Source organism: Staurois parvus, unplaced genomic scaffold (genome assembly GCF_062004578.1).
Source record: "Staurois parvus isolate SC_StPar_1 unplaced genomic scaffold, SC_StPar_1.0 ptg000018l, whole genome shotgun sequence".
NCBI classification, from domain to species: Eukaryota; Metazoa; Chordata; class Amphibia; order Anura; family Ranidae; genus Staurois; species Staurois parvus.
The window spans coordinates 24,182,351-24,195,346 of NW_028317814.1; the positions used below are offsets into that span (position 1 = coordinate 24,182,351).

The 12,996-nt window shown below is 44.0% G+C and overlaps 1 protein-coding gene across 2 annotated transcripts in view; it reads right to left on the reverse strand.

The window, feature by feature from the left end:
• Positions 1 to 380: 380 nt before the first annotated feature.
• Positions 381 to 12,996, reverse strand: part of TELO2 (telomere maintenance 2) — a 41,798-nt gene continuing 29,182 nt past the window's right edge. For both annotated transcript variants that reach the window (XM_089683201.1, XM_089683208.1), the window contains exons 16-21: positions 12,655 to 12,843; positions 12,478 to 12,569; positions 10,124 to 10,223; positions 4,758 to 4,822; positions 2,743 to 2,858; positions 381 to 785 (exon numbers count right to left, since the gene is read on the reverse strand). In XM_089683201.1, the coding sequence (XP_089539327.1) occupies positions 676 to 785; positions 2,743 to 2,858; positions 4,758 to 4,822; positions 10,124 to 10,223; positions 12,478 to 12,569; positions 12,655 to 12,843 (672 nt within the window). In that variant the 3' untranslated portion in view covers positions 381 to 675. The remainder of the gene's footprint in view (positions 786 to 2,742; positions 2,859 to 4,757; positions 4,823 to 10,123; positions 10,224 to 12,477; positions 12,570 to 12,654; positions 12,844 to 12,996) is intronic.

The window sequence follows — 12,996 nt, forward strand, 5'->3', positions numbered from 1 at the left end:
TACTTTGCAATCAAGTAGTTTTTGTTTTTCATGAGCCCTGTGATTTAGTATGCATAGAGAAGAAGTGCGCTCTGCAACTGACTTTTTCAGATGAAACTGGCTCTGTGGAAGTTGTGTGTTCCCAATAGGACAAAGCAGCCGTGACAGATATCTCCTTGTGACAGGAAGCATAATTGCTGCAATGTCCTTCATTAAATGCAGGATGCAGAAGAGAGGGAAGGGGGAGAAAATGGAAAAGTACAGCAAGCACCAGAGATATAAACAGGTGAGGCTAAAGTTGTGCTCTAGAATTTGCATTTGTTTTGCTTTAGATACGACATACAGGGCCCATTCCAGTTAGTTACAGTCACTGTACTTCGACCAAAGCACAAACAAACCAGTTGGGTGCAAGGAATTATATTTATTTACATGTTAAGAAAACCATTTCACTTTCTTTTTACATACACCGAGTGGTAGATTCCTGTAAATTATGGATCCCCGATGATTTCTAGAAGTGACAAAGTCTTAAGGTCCATTCACACTTGTATTAAGGCAACCTATATATTTTACTGCAACACGATATACGTTCATTAACACAATATAGTGTGAATGGGCCCTCTGTGTTTTTTATTTTCAGCGATAGACGCAGTTCTCAAATTCTGGTTTCTGAAGCCATTCTGAAGTCCACATTGGCGATCACTCAAGGGGGGTTGGTTGAAGGTTATCCTTCTTGTACTTGTCCATTAGAATCAAGCCATTTACAGCAAGACGGCGGCAGCCTTCATTTGGATCTTTCTCAGCCACATCTGTAAGGTAGGATGACTGTGCTTAGAATGAAAATATAGATGCAAAAAATACTTGTTTCATTCATTAGGTCAGACACACTGAAGAAGTCTTGGTCTTCCATGTTATCTGCAAATGACAGTTAAGAGAAGTATGGCCAAAGATATTTTGGCTATACTTCTATGGATCACAGGAGTGATTTCATTCTCCATTCCTGTCACCTGTTTTCAACCAACAGTGGGCTAAAGCCTGATGTCCGCTGATGTCACTCAGCCGGTCCGGGCTCTGGAAAGATCCCAATTTCCCAGGATCCACCCAGATGCCTGGACTGGCAGTTGCTCTGAACCCCTCCTCAGCCTGATGCTCCACTGTGTGCTGGAGGGAAAGTGCAGAGAGCTGGTGACTGACAGTCCCCATCTCTCTGCTCACTGAAAGCTAAGAACTGAGTGATCAACGGTCTTTGATTGCTCAGTTCTCAGTCTGAGAAGCAGTGGAGGATCGAAACCCATACTTATCTTTTGAATATGAACAAACCTGACTATTTAGTTCTTACTAAAAGACCTTTTAAACAAAAAAGTGCCCAAATATGCAAAGCATGCTTATGCAAATAGTATAGCTGAGTAAGCAGGGCTTCATAAGCTGCTGGGGGCACACAGCATAGAAACAAAGATGCCTACTTAAAAGCTTATACAGTCTGCTATTTGCTAGCACTGTTTATTTGGGCATTTATTTAGCTGATGTTACCCCAAGTAAACACCCCATGTCACACTTTAAAATTGCGCATACCCAGCGACAGATGATGTAAATTTTACTATTTATAGGCGTCGCTTTAAAAGCCTTTAAAGGTTAACACTTCAGATTTACAGAGGAGGTCTGGTGCTAGAATTACTGCCCTTGATCTGCCATTTGCAGCGATACTTACATGTGTGGGATGATCGCTGTTTGCGTACGTACAGGACCAACACGAACATTTGCCTTTGCACGCAAGCCTGGGCAGATTTTTTTTTTTTTTTGTTTAGTTTTTTTACACTGTTCCTTAGAGAAAAAAAAAAAAAAAGATCACTTTTATTGCCGTCACAAGGAATGTAAACATCCCTTGTGACAGCAATAGGCATGTCCATTTGGAAACTCGGGCACTGCCTGGGGTCAGTAGGGGGCCCCATGAGATGCCCCTGGTACCTTTTTCATAGGCTTTTTTGAGTTTGGGCAAGGACATAGGGGCCCCATGATCCTCTATTGCCCGGGGGCCCCATGAGTTGTCAGTCTGCCCCTGGTGACAAGTACTCTTTATGGAGGGACCTGGGGTCAATAAGACCCCAAATCCCTCTCTGCCCTTAAAAGCATTTAATCACACCAAGACCAGTGTGATCAAATGTTTTACTTTTTTAAAAATGGGACTGTTTATTTCCGAGTAAACCGTAAGTGATGTAAGGTCATCGCTTCCATCACTTCCAGGTTACTATAGCATAGAGCCAAACAAAGCCGATCTTGGTCTTTGTTCGGCACCATGATCAGGCTGGTCGATCATGACTCCCAGTGGGACAGGAGATCCCGGTAAAGCCGTGGGGGGACATCCCCTCCCACTGCTTGTAATAGCAATCAAGCGGCTAGCTAACCATTCCGATTGCTAGTACAACAAAGCCAACCGTCACCTCTTTAAAAAAAAAAAAAATGGTAGCAGACATCATCCCGGTATAGCAGCTCAAACTCCAGCTGAAGCTGAAGTGGCTATTCCTGGGAATACTGATTCCTGAATGGGGGAGTCTGTGTTCAATATAATCAGCTGATGCACTTTCAGTGTTCTAATGAGGAAAGTTTCAGTGTCTCTTTCCTTTTAAAAGTAATTAATCCTTAGGAAGCATCTCATTCCTATTGTCGAAAATACCAAAAAAAAAAAAAAATGTTACTTGTAGCTTAGTGCAGCCTTCTGGGAAAAACAGGAAGTTACATTTCTGAGGATGATTGTTAAACATTTCTCACCTGCTAACCAGCATTTCATTTCCAGGACCTCTTCTGCCATATCAGTCATAAGCCTCTCCCAGGGAACACTCAGCAGTACAGTGGACACACAGAAGAGAAGACCTTGTCTGACAAAACTGTACAGAACACATGACAATGATCACAGCCAGTAGAAGTGAGGAACACCTAGCAGAGCCTGAATAAATGGGTACTAAGAGGGAGGGACCTCTCACTCTCCTTGCAGTCCCGAAGCTTTCCCCAGCTTAGGATCCATTCTGGGTAAGAGGCCCAGCTCTGCAGACAATGCCCTCTGCTTCCATTGGTCTCCCATCGCTCAGCAGTAAATTGGATCTGTTTTCCTGCGCCCCTGGGTCTGTCTGCAATGCTTCTCCCCTCTGATTGGCTGCAGCATTGTATTTGAGCATAGCAAGCCCAGGGCTCTGGACTTGTGATAGGGATTGGTACCAGGCTCCTGTACCCTTGTCATCTCTGAATTCCCTGTTACTAACCCCTTTCCTGGATAACGGGTTAGTTTTTTGATGGCTACCTGCCCTGACCCTTGCCTGGACAACAGACTGCCACTGCAAGCTGCTTGTCTGTCCTGATCACTGCAAGCTGGCCGCCCAGACAGTCACTAGTCTCATCCCTTCCTACCTACGGTACCTGACTTGAAACCTTTCTATGGTGCAAAGCCATCTGACGTTATGCAAATTCTTTCTGAGGTTTGCTGGGCAGCATCTGGGTCCTGTCATTATAGCACTTTGCCTCCAGTCCTAAGGAAAGAGTCCATCCTTATTCCTGTTTTCTACTCTGTTCTTAAAGTGACATTCCTATTTAGTTTGCATCTCCAAAATGTGTGAGCATTACCCAGGGTGCTCTGCATGCCAACGCAGCCTGACTAGGAATGCCCACTCCTCTAGGCACCTGCCCATGAAGACATTTTGCATAACTTCTTGGAGTATTAAGGCAGGGTGTTGTGATGTTTTCATAATCATGGCGCCCTTTATATAATAATACCCACACCTATTTGATTGATGGAATAATTGCTTATACTCCACTATACCCGATTGGGGTTTCTGGTTTATTGTTTACTACATTATTGGTCAATGTATTATTATGTGGCTATATATTCCATGACTTTGATTGTGTTGCTACAACTCATGTGGGTGGGTTATGTTTTCTATATTTCTGTATACTGTTTTTACAGATTTTCAATAAAAATATTGAAATATAAACATAGCACCCTGCCAGCCGCTCCCAACAGCCATGATCTGCCTGCGTTGCACAGAGACCTAATGATAACATCACTGGGTATTAAATAAAGTATGCGATGAAAATAGCAAGTTTTTATTTAATCATTTCATTGGCACGTTGATGAGGAAGGAAGGGAGGCGAAACCTAGGCAGACTAAACTTCAGCTTTAAAGTGGTTATAAACCTGACATGAAACAGGAGCAAAGCTTATCCCTCTATAATGTGTATTTGTCTCAATCCAGAGCATTAAGAGCTGTTGCCTCTGTCTGTTCAAGTCACTTCTGACAAGAGAAAAAGGGTGACGGGATGGTACAGGCTGTGACTGACAGACTCAGCTCTGTTTCTGTCTGCTGTGTAGAGGGGGCTGTGCACCTTCCATCCAATCAGCTCTCAGAGATCTCTTCACTGAGCTCTGCAGAGTGTAATTTCAGCTCTCCACCCCCTGCTTTCTAGAAGCTTTAAAAAGCTGTAGAAGTTCTGCACTTTGAACAGATGTAGAGAAGAAAAGGATACAGATAAACAGGTACAACTTATGTAGGAGGATTGGTTTCATCTCTGTGTATCACCTGAGGCCAGTCACTTCACTGGATATATGTAAGGGTTTATAACCACTTTAAGACTTTTCAGGTTTACACTGCTGTCTGAGTCTCTTTTGAAGAGATTTCCCCTCATGTCCCTGACTGTTTATAACCTTTCCCATCATCTAAAACTACAAACAAAATTCTGCTTTAACATTGCGATAACGATTGGAAATCCCAGATTCCATAAAGCTGGCATACTCACGGGTCAGTATGATAGTGGAGGACCCAAACAAACTCCAGCAGCGCTTTCCCCATTTGGGAGACCACCTACAAAACAGAACCATGATACTTTTTTTTTGTTGGGGGGGAATGCATATTTATCTTTTATATATAATTTTCTTTGTAAATCCTGCAAATATTCAAATACTGTAAACAAACAATCTCTATGATCTGCGGTATTAATACTGACAGCTGAGTGATCATTGGAAGACCACCCCACCCTCCCTCTCTCAACACGGATGATACATCCTGACTATCAGCAGAGCCTGCCAATATGTATGTAAGCTGGGCAGCACAGCGGCTAAATGGTTAGCACTTCCGCCTGGCAGTACTAGGGTCACTGGTTCGAATCCCAGCCACAGCACCACCTACCTGGAGTTTGCATATTCTCCCTGTGCGGGTTTCCTCCGGGTACTCCGGTTTCCTCCCACACTCCAAAGACATGCTGGTAGGTGAATTGGATCCTGTCTAAATTGTCCCTAGTATGTGTATGTATGAATGTAAGTTAGGGACCTTAGATTGTACGCCCCTTGAGGGTTAGGGACTGATGTGAATGTACAATATTTATGTAAAGTGCTGCGTAAAATTGATGGCGCTATAGAAGTGCCTGAAATAAATAAAGTAGTGCCGGGATTTCTGATTAAAAGTGTGCTCTGCAAACTGTCAAGAAACATTTGATAAATGAGGATTTTAACGAATTCTCAAATAATATAAAATGCAAGTTTATAAACTTAAAACAAAATTAAAAAAATATAAATTGAGCCCAATAACCATGTGTGATGTGTTACAGATAAAAATTAAATATTGGCTCTATGGATCAGCCAACATTCACGGCTTTAAAGTAGAACTCCAGGCAAATGGCTAAATAAACTAATGAAATACATATAATGGATTTGTATTTTTGTCCCTCCTGTCCTCAGATTAACAAAACTCTGACATGAAGCATAATCCTGTTTGAAGGGTTGACAACCTGATTTTTTTTCTGCTGAGGTCATGTAACACTTACGGGTCTTATCCCTCCCCCAATCTCTGACTGCACAGTAAAAGGAGAAGCAGCAGGTAGTTGAGCTCATCTCTTTGTCACTCTGCTCTTTCCTCCTATCAGCATGTTTCCTGTTGACACATATTTGCTGCAGAACACCTGACTCTTGTGCTGCTTCAACCAGTTCCCAACCGTGCTATAGCCGAAGGAAGACTACAGAACGGTTGTGGAATCCTGGGACAACGACCATGGACATCATTCCAGAACCCACCCCCTACGCGTCCCCAGCGGCGCACACCCGGCACCGCCGGTGATCGAGGTGTCCTACGGACACAGTAAATGGCCAATCACGGCAGCCATTTACCACGTGATCAGCTTGTAAATACAGTTGCCGTTCTCAGCTGCACTTTTCTCACGCTGTCACAGCGTGAGGAATGTACTGCCGAGAACCGGCAGTTGTCAGCGAAGGGATCGGCGCTGATGATTGGTGCCCGGCAATGCCACCCACCTGTACCCATCAGTGCCACCCACATGCCCTGCAGTGCCAACCACCTGTGCCCATCAGTGCCAACCACCTGTGCCCATCAGTGACAACCACATGCCCTGCAGTGCCAACCACCTGTGCCCATCAGTGCCAACCACATGCCCTGCAGTGCCAACCACCTGTGCTCATCAGTGCCAGCCATCAGTGCTGCCCACAAGTGCCAGCTCATCAGTGCCACCTATCAGTACCTCCTATCAGTCCTGTCTGTCTGTCTATCAGTGGTTCTCAACCTGTGGAACCTCAGGACCTACATTTGTTCTTGGTTAAGTTGTGACCAAAAAATAATTTAATTTCTGAAACATTATAATTGATTCCACAAAACAACTTGCGCAGTATTGTATAATGTATATGCACTTTTAAACAGCAAAACAAACAGCTTCCTTCCAAAATGGATAGTGTAGTAATAGCAGCACTAGTGACAATAAAAGTGCCATTTAGGTAAAAAAAAAAACAAAAAAATGAATGGTAATTAAACCATATGTAATTAATCAAAACTAAATGGGAAAATTGGGGATGCATCTTGCTCTTGATAAGTGTTCCAAAGTCTGGGGTGATGGTAGGTGCATTAGAGAGGGCTTGGAGGGGGGGGGGGGCACTTGCTCCGTGGCCCAGCCCACCCCTGGTCGCGACCCATTACTTAAGAGAAACTGTCCTGGACTGTACAAGAGACTGCAAGAGCCTGAAGCCATGTCAAACAAAGGAGCTTGCTCTGCTTGTAAGTACAAAAATAGATCTAGTAATTTTATATCCACCACAGTGCTGTGCTAATTTCTATATTTTATATCTGCCTGGAGTTCAGTTTTAACCTCTTAGATCTTGCACCTCCTGGCCCTTTAAGAGGTTTCAGAAGCCAGGAGGCGGGCAGGGTTTTAGGGTCATGTGACCACCGTGATTCGCCGTCACAGTACTCACATGATCTGAAAAGGTCCCGATCGAAACGGGAGATCAGGACCTTTGCGAGAGTCACGGACATATGTGCTCGGAGCGCGCAGGGCGCGCGCTCTCAGCACATATGTTTTTTCTAATTGCACCGAAATATGTGGCCGCTCGGCATCAACGCCCAGGCGCCGAGAGGCAGCATATTTGCGTGCACCCGGCATCAAAGGGTTAAGATATACAAGTGTGGCTCCAAAGTCCAATCAACCCCTGAAACATTCAGAGCTCTAACTTCTACTTATCCTGAACCCCAAAAGAAAGTATCTGAGTCAGTAACGTTCCTCCCTTATGCAGACTAGCTATTTCAGGCAACACTATGCCCTATTAGTTTGCCCGTTCAGATGCCTAAAAAAGGATAACAGTTGGTTCTAGGGGTGGACTGACAACTCATGGGCCCCCGGGCAATAGGGGATCATGGGGCCCCTGTGTCCTCGCCCACACCCAAAAAAGCCTATGAAAAAGACAATGAAAGGTACCAGGGGCATCTCATGGGGCCCCCTACTGACCCCGGGCCCTCGGGCAGTGTCCGAGTGCTCAAATGCAGGGTGGATTTGATTTAAATCAAACTGATTTAAATCACTAGTCAGTAAGGCTTGATTTAAATCATAGTTTTCTACATAAAGAATACCACATCTGCACCCTGTGATGGAACGCGGCGCCCGACCCCAGCCCTTTTCACCAACTCATGACCAGGGACGAACTGACAACTCATGGGGCCCCCGGGCAATAGGGGATCATGGGGCCCGTGTCCTTGCCCAAACTCAAAAAAGCCTATGAAAAAGGTTCCAGGGGCATCTCATGGGGCCCCCTACTGACACCGGGCCTGAGTTTCCAAATGGTCAGTCCGCCCCTGGTTGGTTCACATTTGTTTACTCAGCTGCTTTATTGTTACCAGTCATTGCAACGAACAATTCCAAATACCATCTTAGTAATATTTGTCTGTATACTTTACAAAGAAATGTCTAGTAAATGGAATTTCTCTATACTATCACAAATGGAAAAATGCATACCATCACTTTGAACTGTGGAATATTACTTTATTGTAGTGCTGCACCAAAATAAAAATTCTGGTGCCGAAACAGATACCGAAAATTCAGAATGCATATGGCCAAAAATGTGGGGGAGGGGAGGCTCCATATTTTTTGTATTTTTTTCTACTTTCATGTATATTTTTATTTTTGTATACAGTGAGGGAGCAGTGTATACAGAGAGGCTCCCTCACTGGCTGTCACTATATATCAGTGCCAGTTTTTAAATGTAATTACCGGCTTTTTTTTTTCTCTCTTCACTATAGCTCACAGAATTAGCTGTCACTTTCCCCAGAGCTAAAGGAAACTTTTTTTTTTTATCTTGGGAAAGAAACTAAAAGGAAACTTTGTTTTCTTTTAGCTGGGCGGAAAGTGACAGCTAATTCTGTGAGCTATAGTGAAGAAAAAAAAAAAAAAGTCAGTAATTACATTTAAAAACCGGCACTGATCTATAGTGACAGCCAGTCACTGTATACACTACTCCTCTCCTTCCTTTCTCAGCCGTCCCCCCCTCACATCTGCAGTACACACAGTCCGCTGTATCAGCACTTGTATCAGCTAAATTTGCCCTATCGGCAAAATGCCGAAAAGGGCTATTTTTGGCTGATATGTTTCTGTGGCTGACATTTCGGTGCATCCCTACTTTATTGCATAAAAAAATGGTACTAAACTAATAGGGGCAGCACAGTGGCTAAATGGTTAGCACTTCCGCCTGGCAGTACTAGGGTTGTTGGTTCGAATCCCAGCCACGGCACCACCTGCCTGGAGTTTGCATGTTCTCCCTCCGCCTGCGTGGGTTTCCTCCGGGTACTCCGGTTTCCTCCCACACTCCAAAGACATGCTGGTAGGTTAATTGGCTCCTGTCTAAATTGTCCCTAGTATGTGTATGTATGAATGTGAGTTAGGGACCTTAGATTGTACACCCCTTGAGGGTTAGGGACTGATGTGAATGTACAATATTCTCCTAGATTGTAAGCTCCAAGGAGCAGGGCCCTCGAACCCCTCGTGTATCGCATTGTATTGTTATTGTACTGTCTCATGTATTGTCTCCCACTGTAATGTACAACGCTGAGCGAACTGTTGGCGCTATATAAATACTGTATAATACTAATATATGTGTAAAGTGCTGCGTAAATTGATGGCGCTATATAAGTACCTGAAATAAATAAATAATAACCTCTCTTTTTGTCTTGCTTAATTTGACGTATTTATAGCTTTTTCAAAAGTTTAGCATTGGATACCAAAATTAAATTAAAGCGGAACTTAGGGATATGAAAATATTATTTAAAAAAACAGGAGGCATGTGAATTTTTACTTGAATATTGGGTGTGCTTTGTGTATTAATGCTAGATCTGTGCAGTAATCCAGTATGAATCTATGCCTCTATACTGTAATAAAGACTTGGTCACTGCTGCTCCCTTTGTACAGGATGACTGTACAAAGAGAGGGAGCAGCAGCAGCATTCCCCCCCGTAGTTATCTGCAGGTATGCTGGGTTCTTTCCGCAGCTTTCCTCTGCACAAGTTATGTGCAGCACAATGATGAAGTCACTGCTAATCCAATATGGGAACCTCTGGATTTCACATGGTGAACACAGACAGACAAACACAGTGATTATATATCAACTAAAGCTATTGAGTAATATAATTGATTGTGAGTTTTCCATGAAAGAGAATAAATGGTGGCATCTAGTGGTAAAGAAGTACTATGGAGGATGGCTTCAGACTGAAGTTGCGTAAAAAGAGAAAAAGTCCTCTCCTATCACATACAACTGATGCATACACCATAGAGTCAGCATCTACAATACTGGTAGCAGCAGGTAACTGCCATGTTTTTCCTCTCCCTTCGCATATACATTACCATGGCATTCTTAGCCAGGTGCAGCAATATGCCCAGCGTGTGTACCAGTCTTCCTAGCATGAGATGGTTTTCACCCAGAAGGTTGAACGTGACAACTGGCCTTCAAATTATGGAGAAGAAGAAAAAAAAAAAAGAATTTACATTATACAATTGTTCTAAGCTTGCCTTCTCAGTGCAGAATGGATGAACGAGATAACAGGAAAAGGTAAACAGAACAGTCCCTCCAGCACTATAACTTTTTTTTTGGAACACCGAAAAAGAGGAAATGAATGGGTTTTTACACCAATAGATCTGAAGGGCATTTCCTTTTAACGAGTTTTTTTCAGATTCCCAAAAGTTCACTTCTGTCTAGTCCAGTAGATAATGTCGAAGGAAGCAGATAAAATTGTATTTAAACCCAAAAAACAACAAATTAATATACAGTATTGCAGCTTACCAGTCCTTATGTATGGTGGCTGCATTAATTTTGTTTCCAGCCTAAGAAAGACACGGGGGGTTATTTACTAAAGCTGGTTCACTCAGAATCTGGTGCAGCTGTGCATGGTAGCCAATCAGCTTCTAACCTCAGCTTGTGCAATTAAGCTTTAGCAATGAAACCTGAAAGCCGATTGCTTTCCATGCAGAAGTGCACCAGATCCTGAGTGACCCGTGTTCACATAGCTGTGTTCCTGTGGTCCGCTTTTTGCATGGGCACGAGAGCTCATTCATTTGAATGGACTCCCGTGCCCCGGGACACGCAGGGAAGAAGTCCCTGCGCTTCTTCTGGAAACGCAGCCCACACAGGAACCTCGGTTCCCAGTACCGTTGTGTTTTCCACTGCGGGCGGCGTGCCATTAGAATTAAAGGCACCCGCCCGCGGGTCCACATTCCTCTGTGCGGGTGGTGCGGCTGCACGGATTTTTGTGCGGATCCGCAGTGGCACCACCCACACAGATGTGAACCTAGCCTTAGTAAATAAACCCCTGGGAGTCTTCAGAGAACGGGCAAACAACATCTCTGGGTCTTGAAAATGCTCTGCAGCTGACAATTACCAGAATGCAGTCTGGAAAGTGCTCTATATGATCCCAATGCCCGAATGTAATTTCCAGCCTTTCCCACGTCTAGTCTAGTAGGGTGACGACTGTGCGCCATAGAGGCATGGACGCTGTATGTGACAACCATCTTCTTAGGTCTCAGCCATGTTTTATTGCTCTCTTCATATCTTTGTTATATCTTTTTCTGTAAATATTTAAATTGCATCATTCTGACCTTTTTAGTAATAAATCCTATTTTCTGAAAAGTGTTGAACTGTCTCTAAAGCTTTTAATGCAAATTAAAAAATCCCTGTCTCTGAAGAGTGCTAATGTATGTAATAATCCTTTGAATATATCTGTCTGGGGTGACAGCAGTAACACTCACAAATCTTAGTGTGTATTAGACGCTTATACTAATATTATAGTTTCCTCCTTCTCTGTAAAAAGGTGGTGGTGGCAGTGTGAAGGGTTAATTGCGTAATTAACCTGACCCAGTAACAATCGCTCTCAGGCTGCAGATAGTCCCGTGAGCTGGAAAATCTTTGTGCAGGGCGCAGCTGAGAGTGGCATTGTTATACAAGTGACAGCGTGGTGTAAGATCGGCTGGTCCTTCAGTCACGAGCAGGGGCGGACTGACCATTTGGAAACTCAGGCAGTGCCCGAGGGCCCAGGGTTAGTAGGGGGCCCCATGAGATGCCCCTGGTACCTTTTTCATAGGCTTTTTTGAGTTTGGGCAAGGACACAGGGGCCCCATGATCCCCTATTGCCCGGGGGCCCCATGAGTTGTCAATCCGCCCCTGGTCATGAATTGGTGAAAAGGGCTGGGGTCGGGCGCCGCGTTCCGTCACAGGGTGCAAATGTGGTATTCCAAAAGCCAGGCTGAGGACAACCGCACCGCAACTATGTAATGGACAAAAAGCAACTCCTGCGGTAATGTCGAGTAGAGTGTAGAGAATTAAAATTAAAAAAAGAAAAAAAAAAAAAAAACCACAAAGAAAAAGTGCTTAGCACAGCAGACCTGTCAGATCCTGTCAGACCCACAGATGTCCATCGTCCTATGGCAATACCAAAAACTGAGGCATGCTAACTAATGGGCAGGGTTATCCTGAGCAGGCCTACAGTTTTTGAGGGTTGCTAGGGTCCCATCCTCTTGTAGATGGCAGTATACCACAAGACAAGGCAAGACTGATGCAGCCACCACATCTAAGCCACGGTACGCTGCAATATATTACATTTATGTTCTTGGGCTTAAATATACTTTAAAAGCAACAAGTTTTTCAAGCACATGACCAGCAAAAGAAGATTCACTTCATATGTTGCAAACAATAATGTTATATTCACCTGTCAAAGTTCTGAATAAGAGGGAAGAAAAAGTAGCCGGCAACAGTATGAAATCTGTTTGGGGTTGGAGCCGGGGTGCCTCTTGTCTGACCCTGCAGGCAGAACAAACGTCAGGATTCTGTGCATGCGTAGGGTACATTTTGCCTGAAGTGTTGCGTTTCTGTTTCAGTCACCTACCTTAGCAAAGCGTCTAACCTTGCTTGCTATCCTCTCCTCCACAACTTTCCTCCAATCAACAGGTTCCTCACTCTGTTGTGTCGCTACAAGGCGACTAGATAAAAGGTGATCTTCAGCCTTTGCTTCAGGATCTACTGGTTTTACTGGGATTATTGAATCTGAAAGTTCCTTAGCCGCTGATGCCAAAATCTGCAAAAAGAGGAACATATAAAGGATAGAGGAAAACCTTACTGGCCAGAAGCCGGGACTCAGCTCAGTGCTGCTGCTGCTGCTGCAGTCTGCCTGACAACCATGGACCTTCTTTTTAAATGGTCTGAAACAAGAACTGAGAATAGACAATAC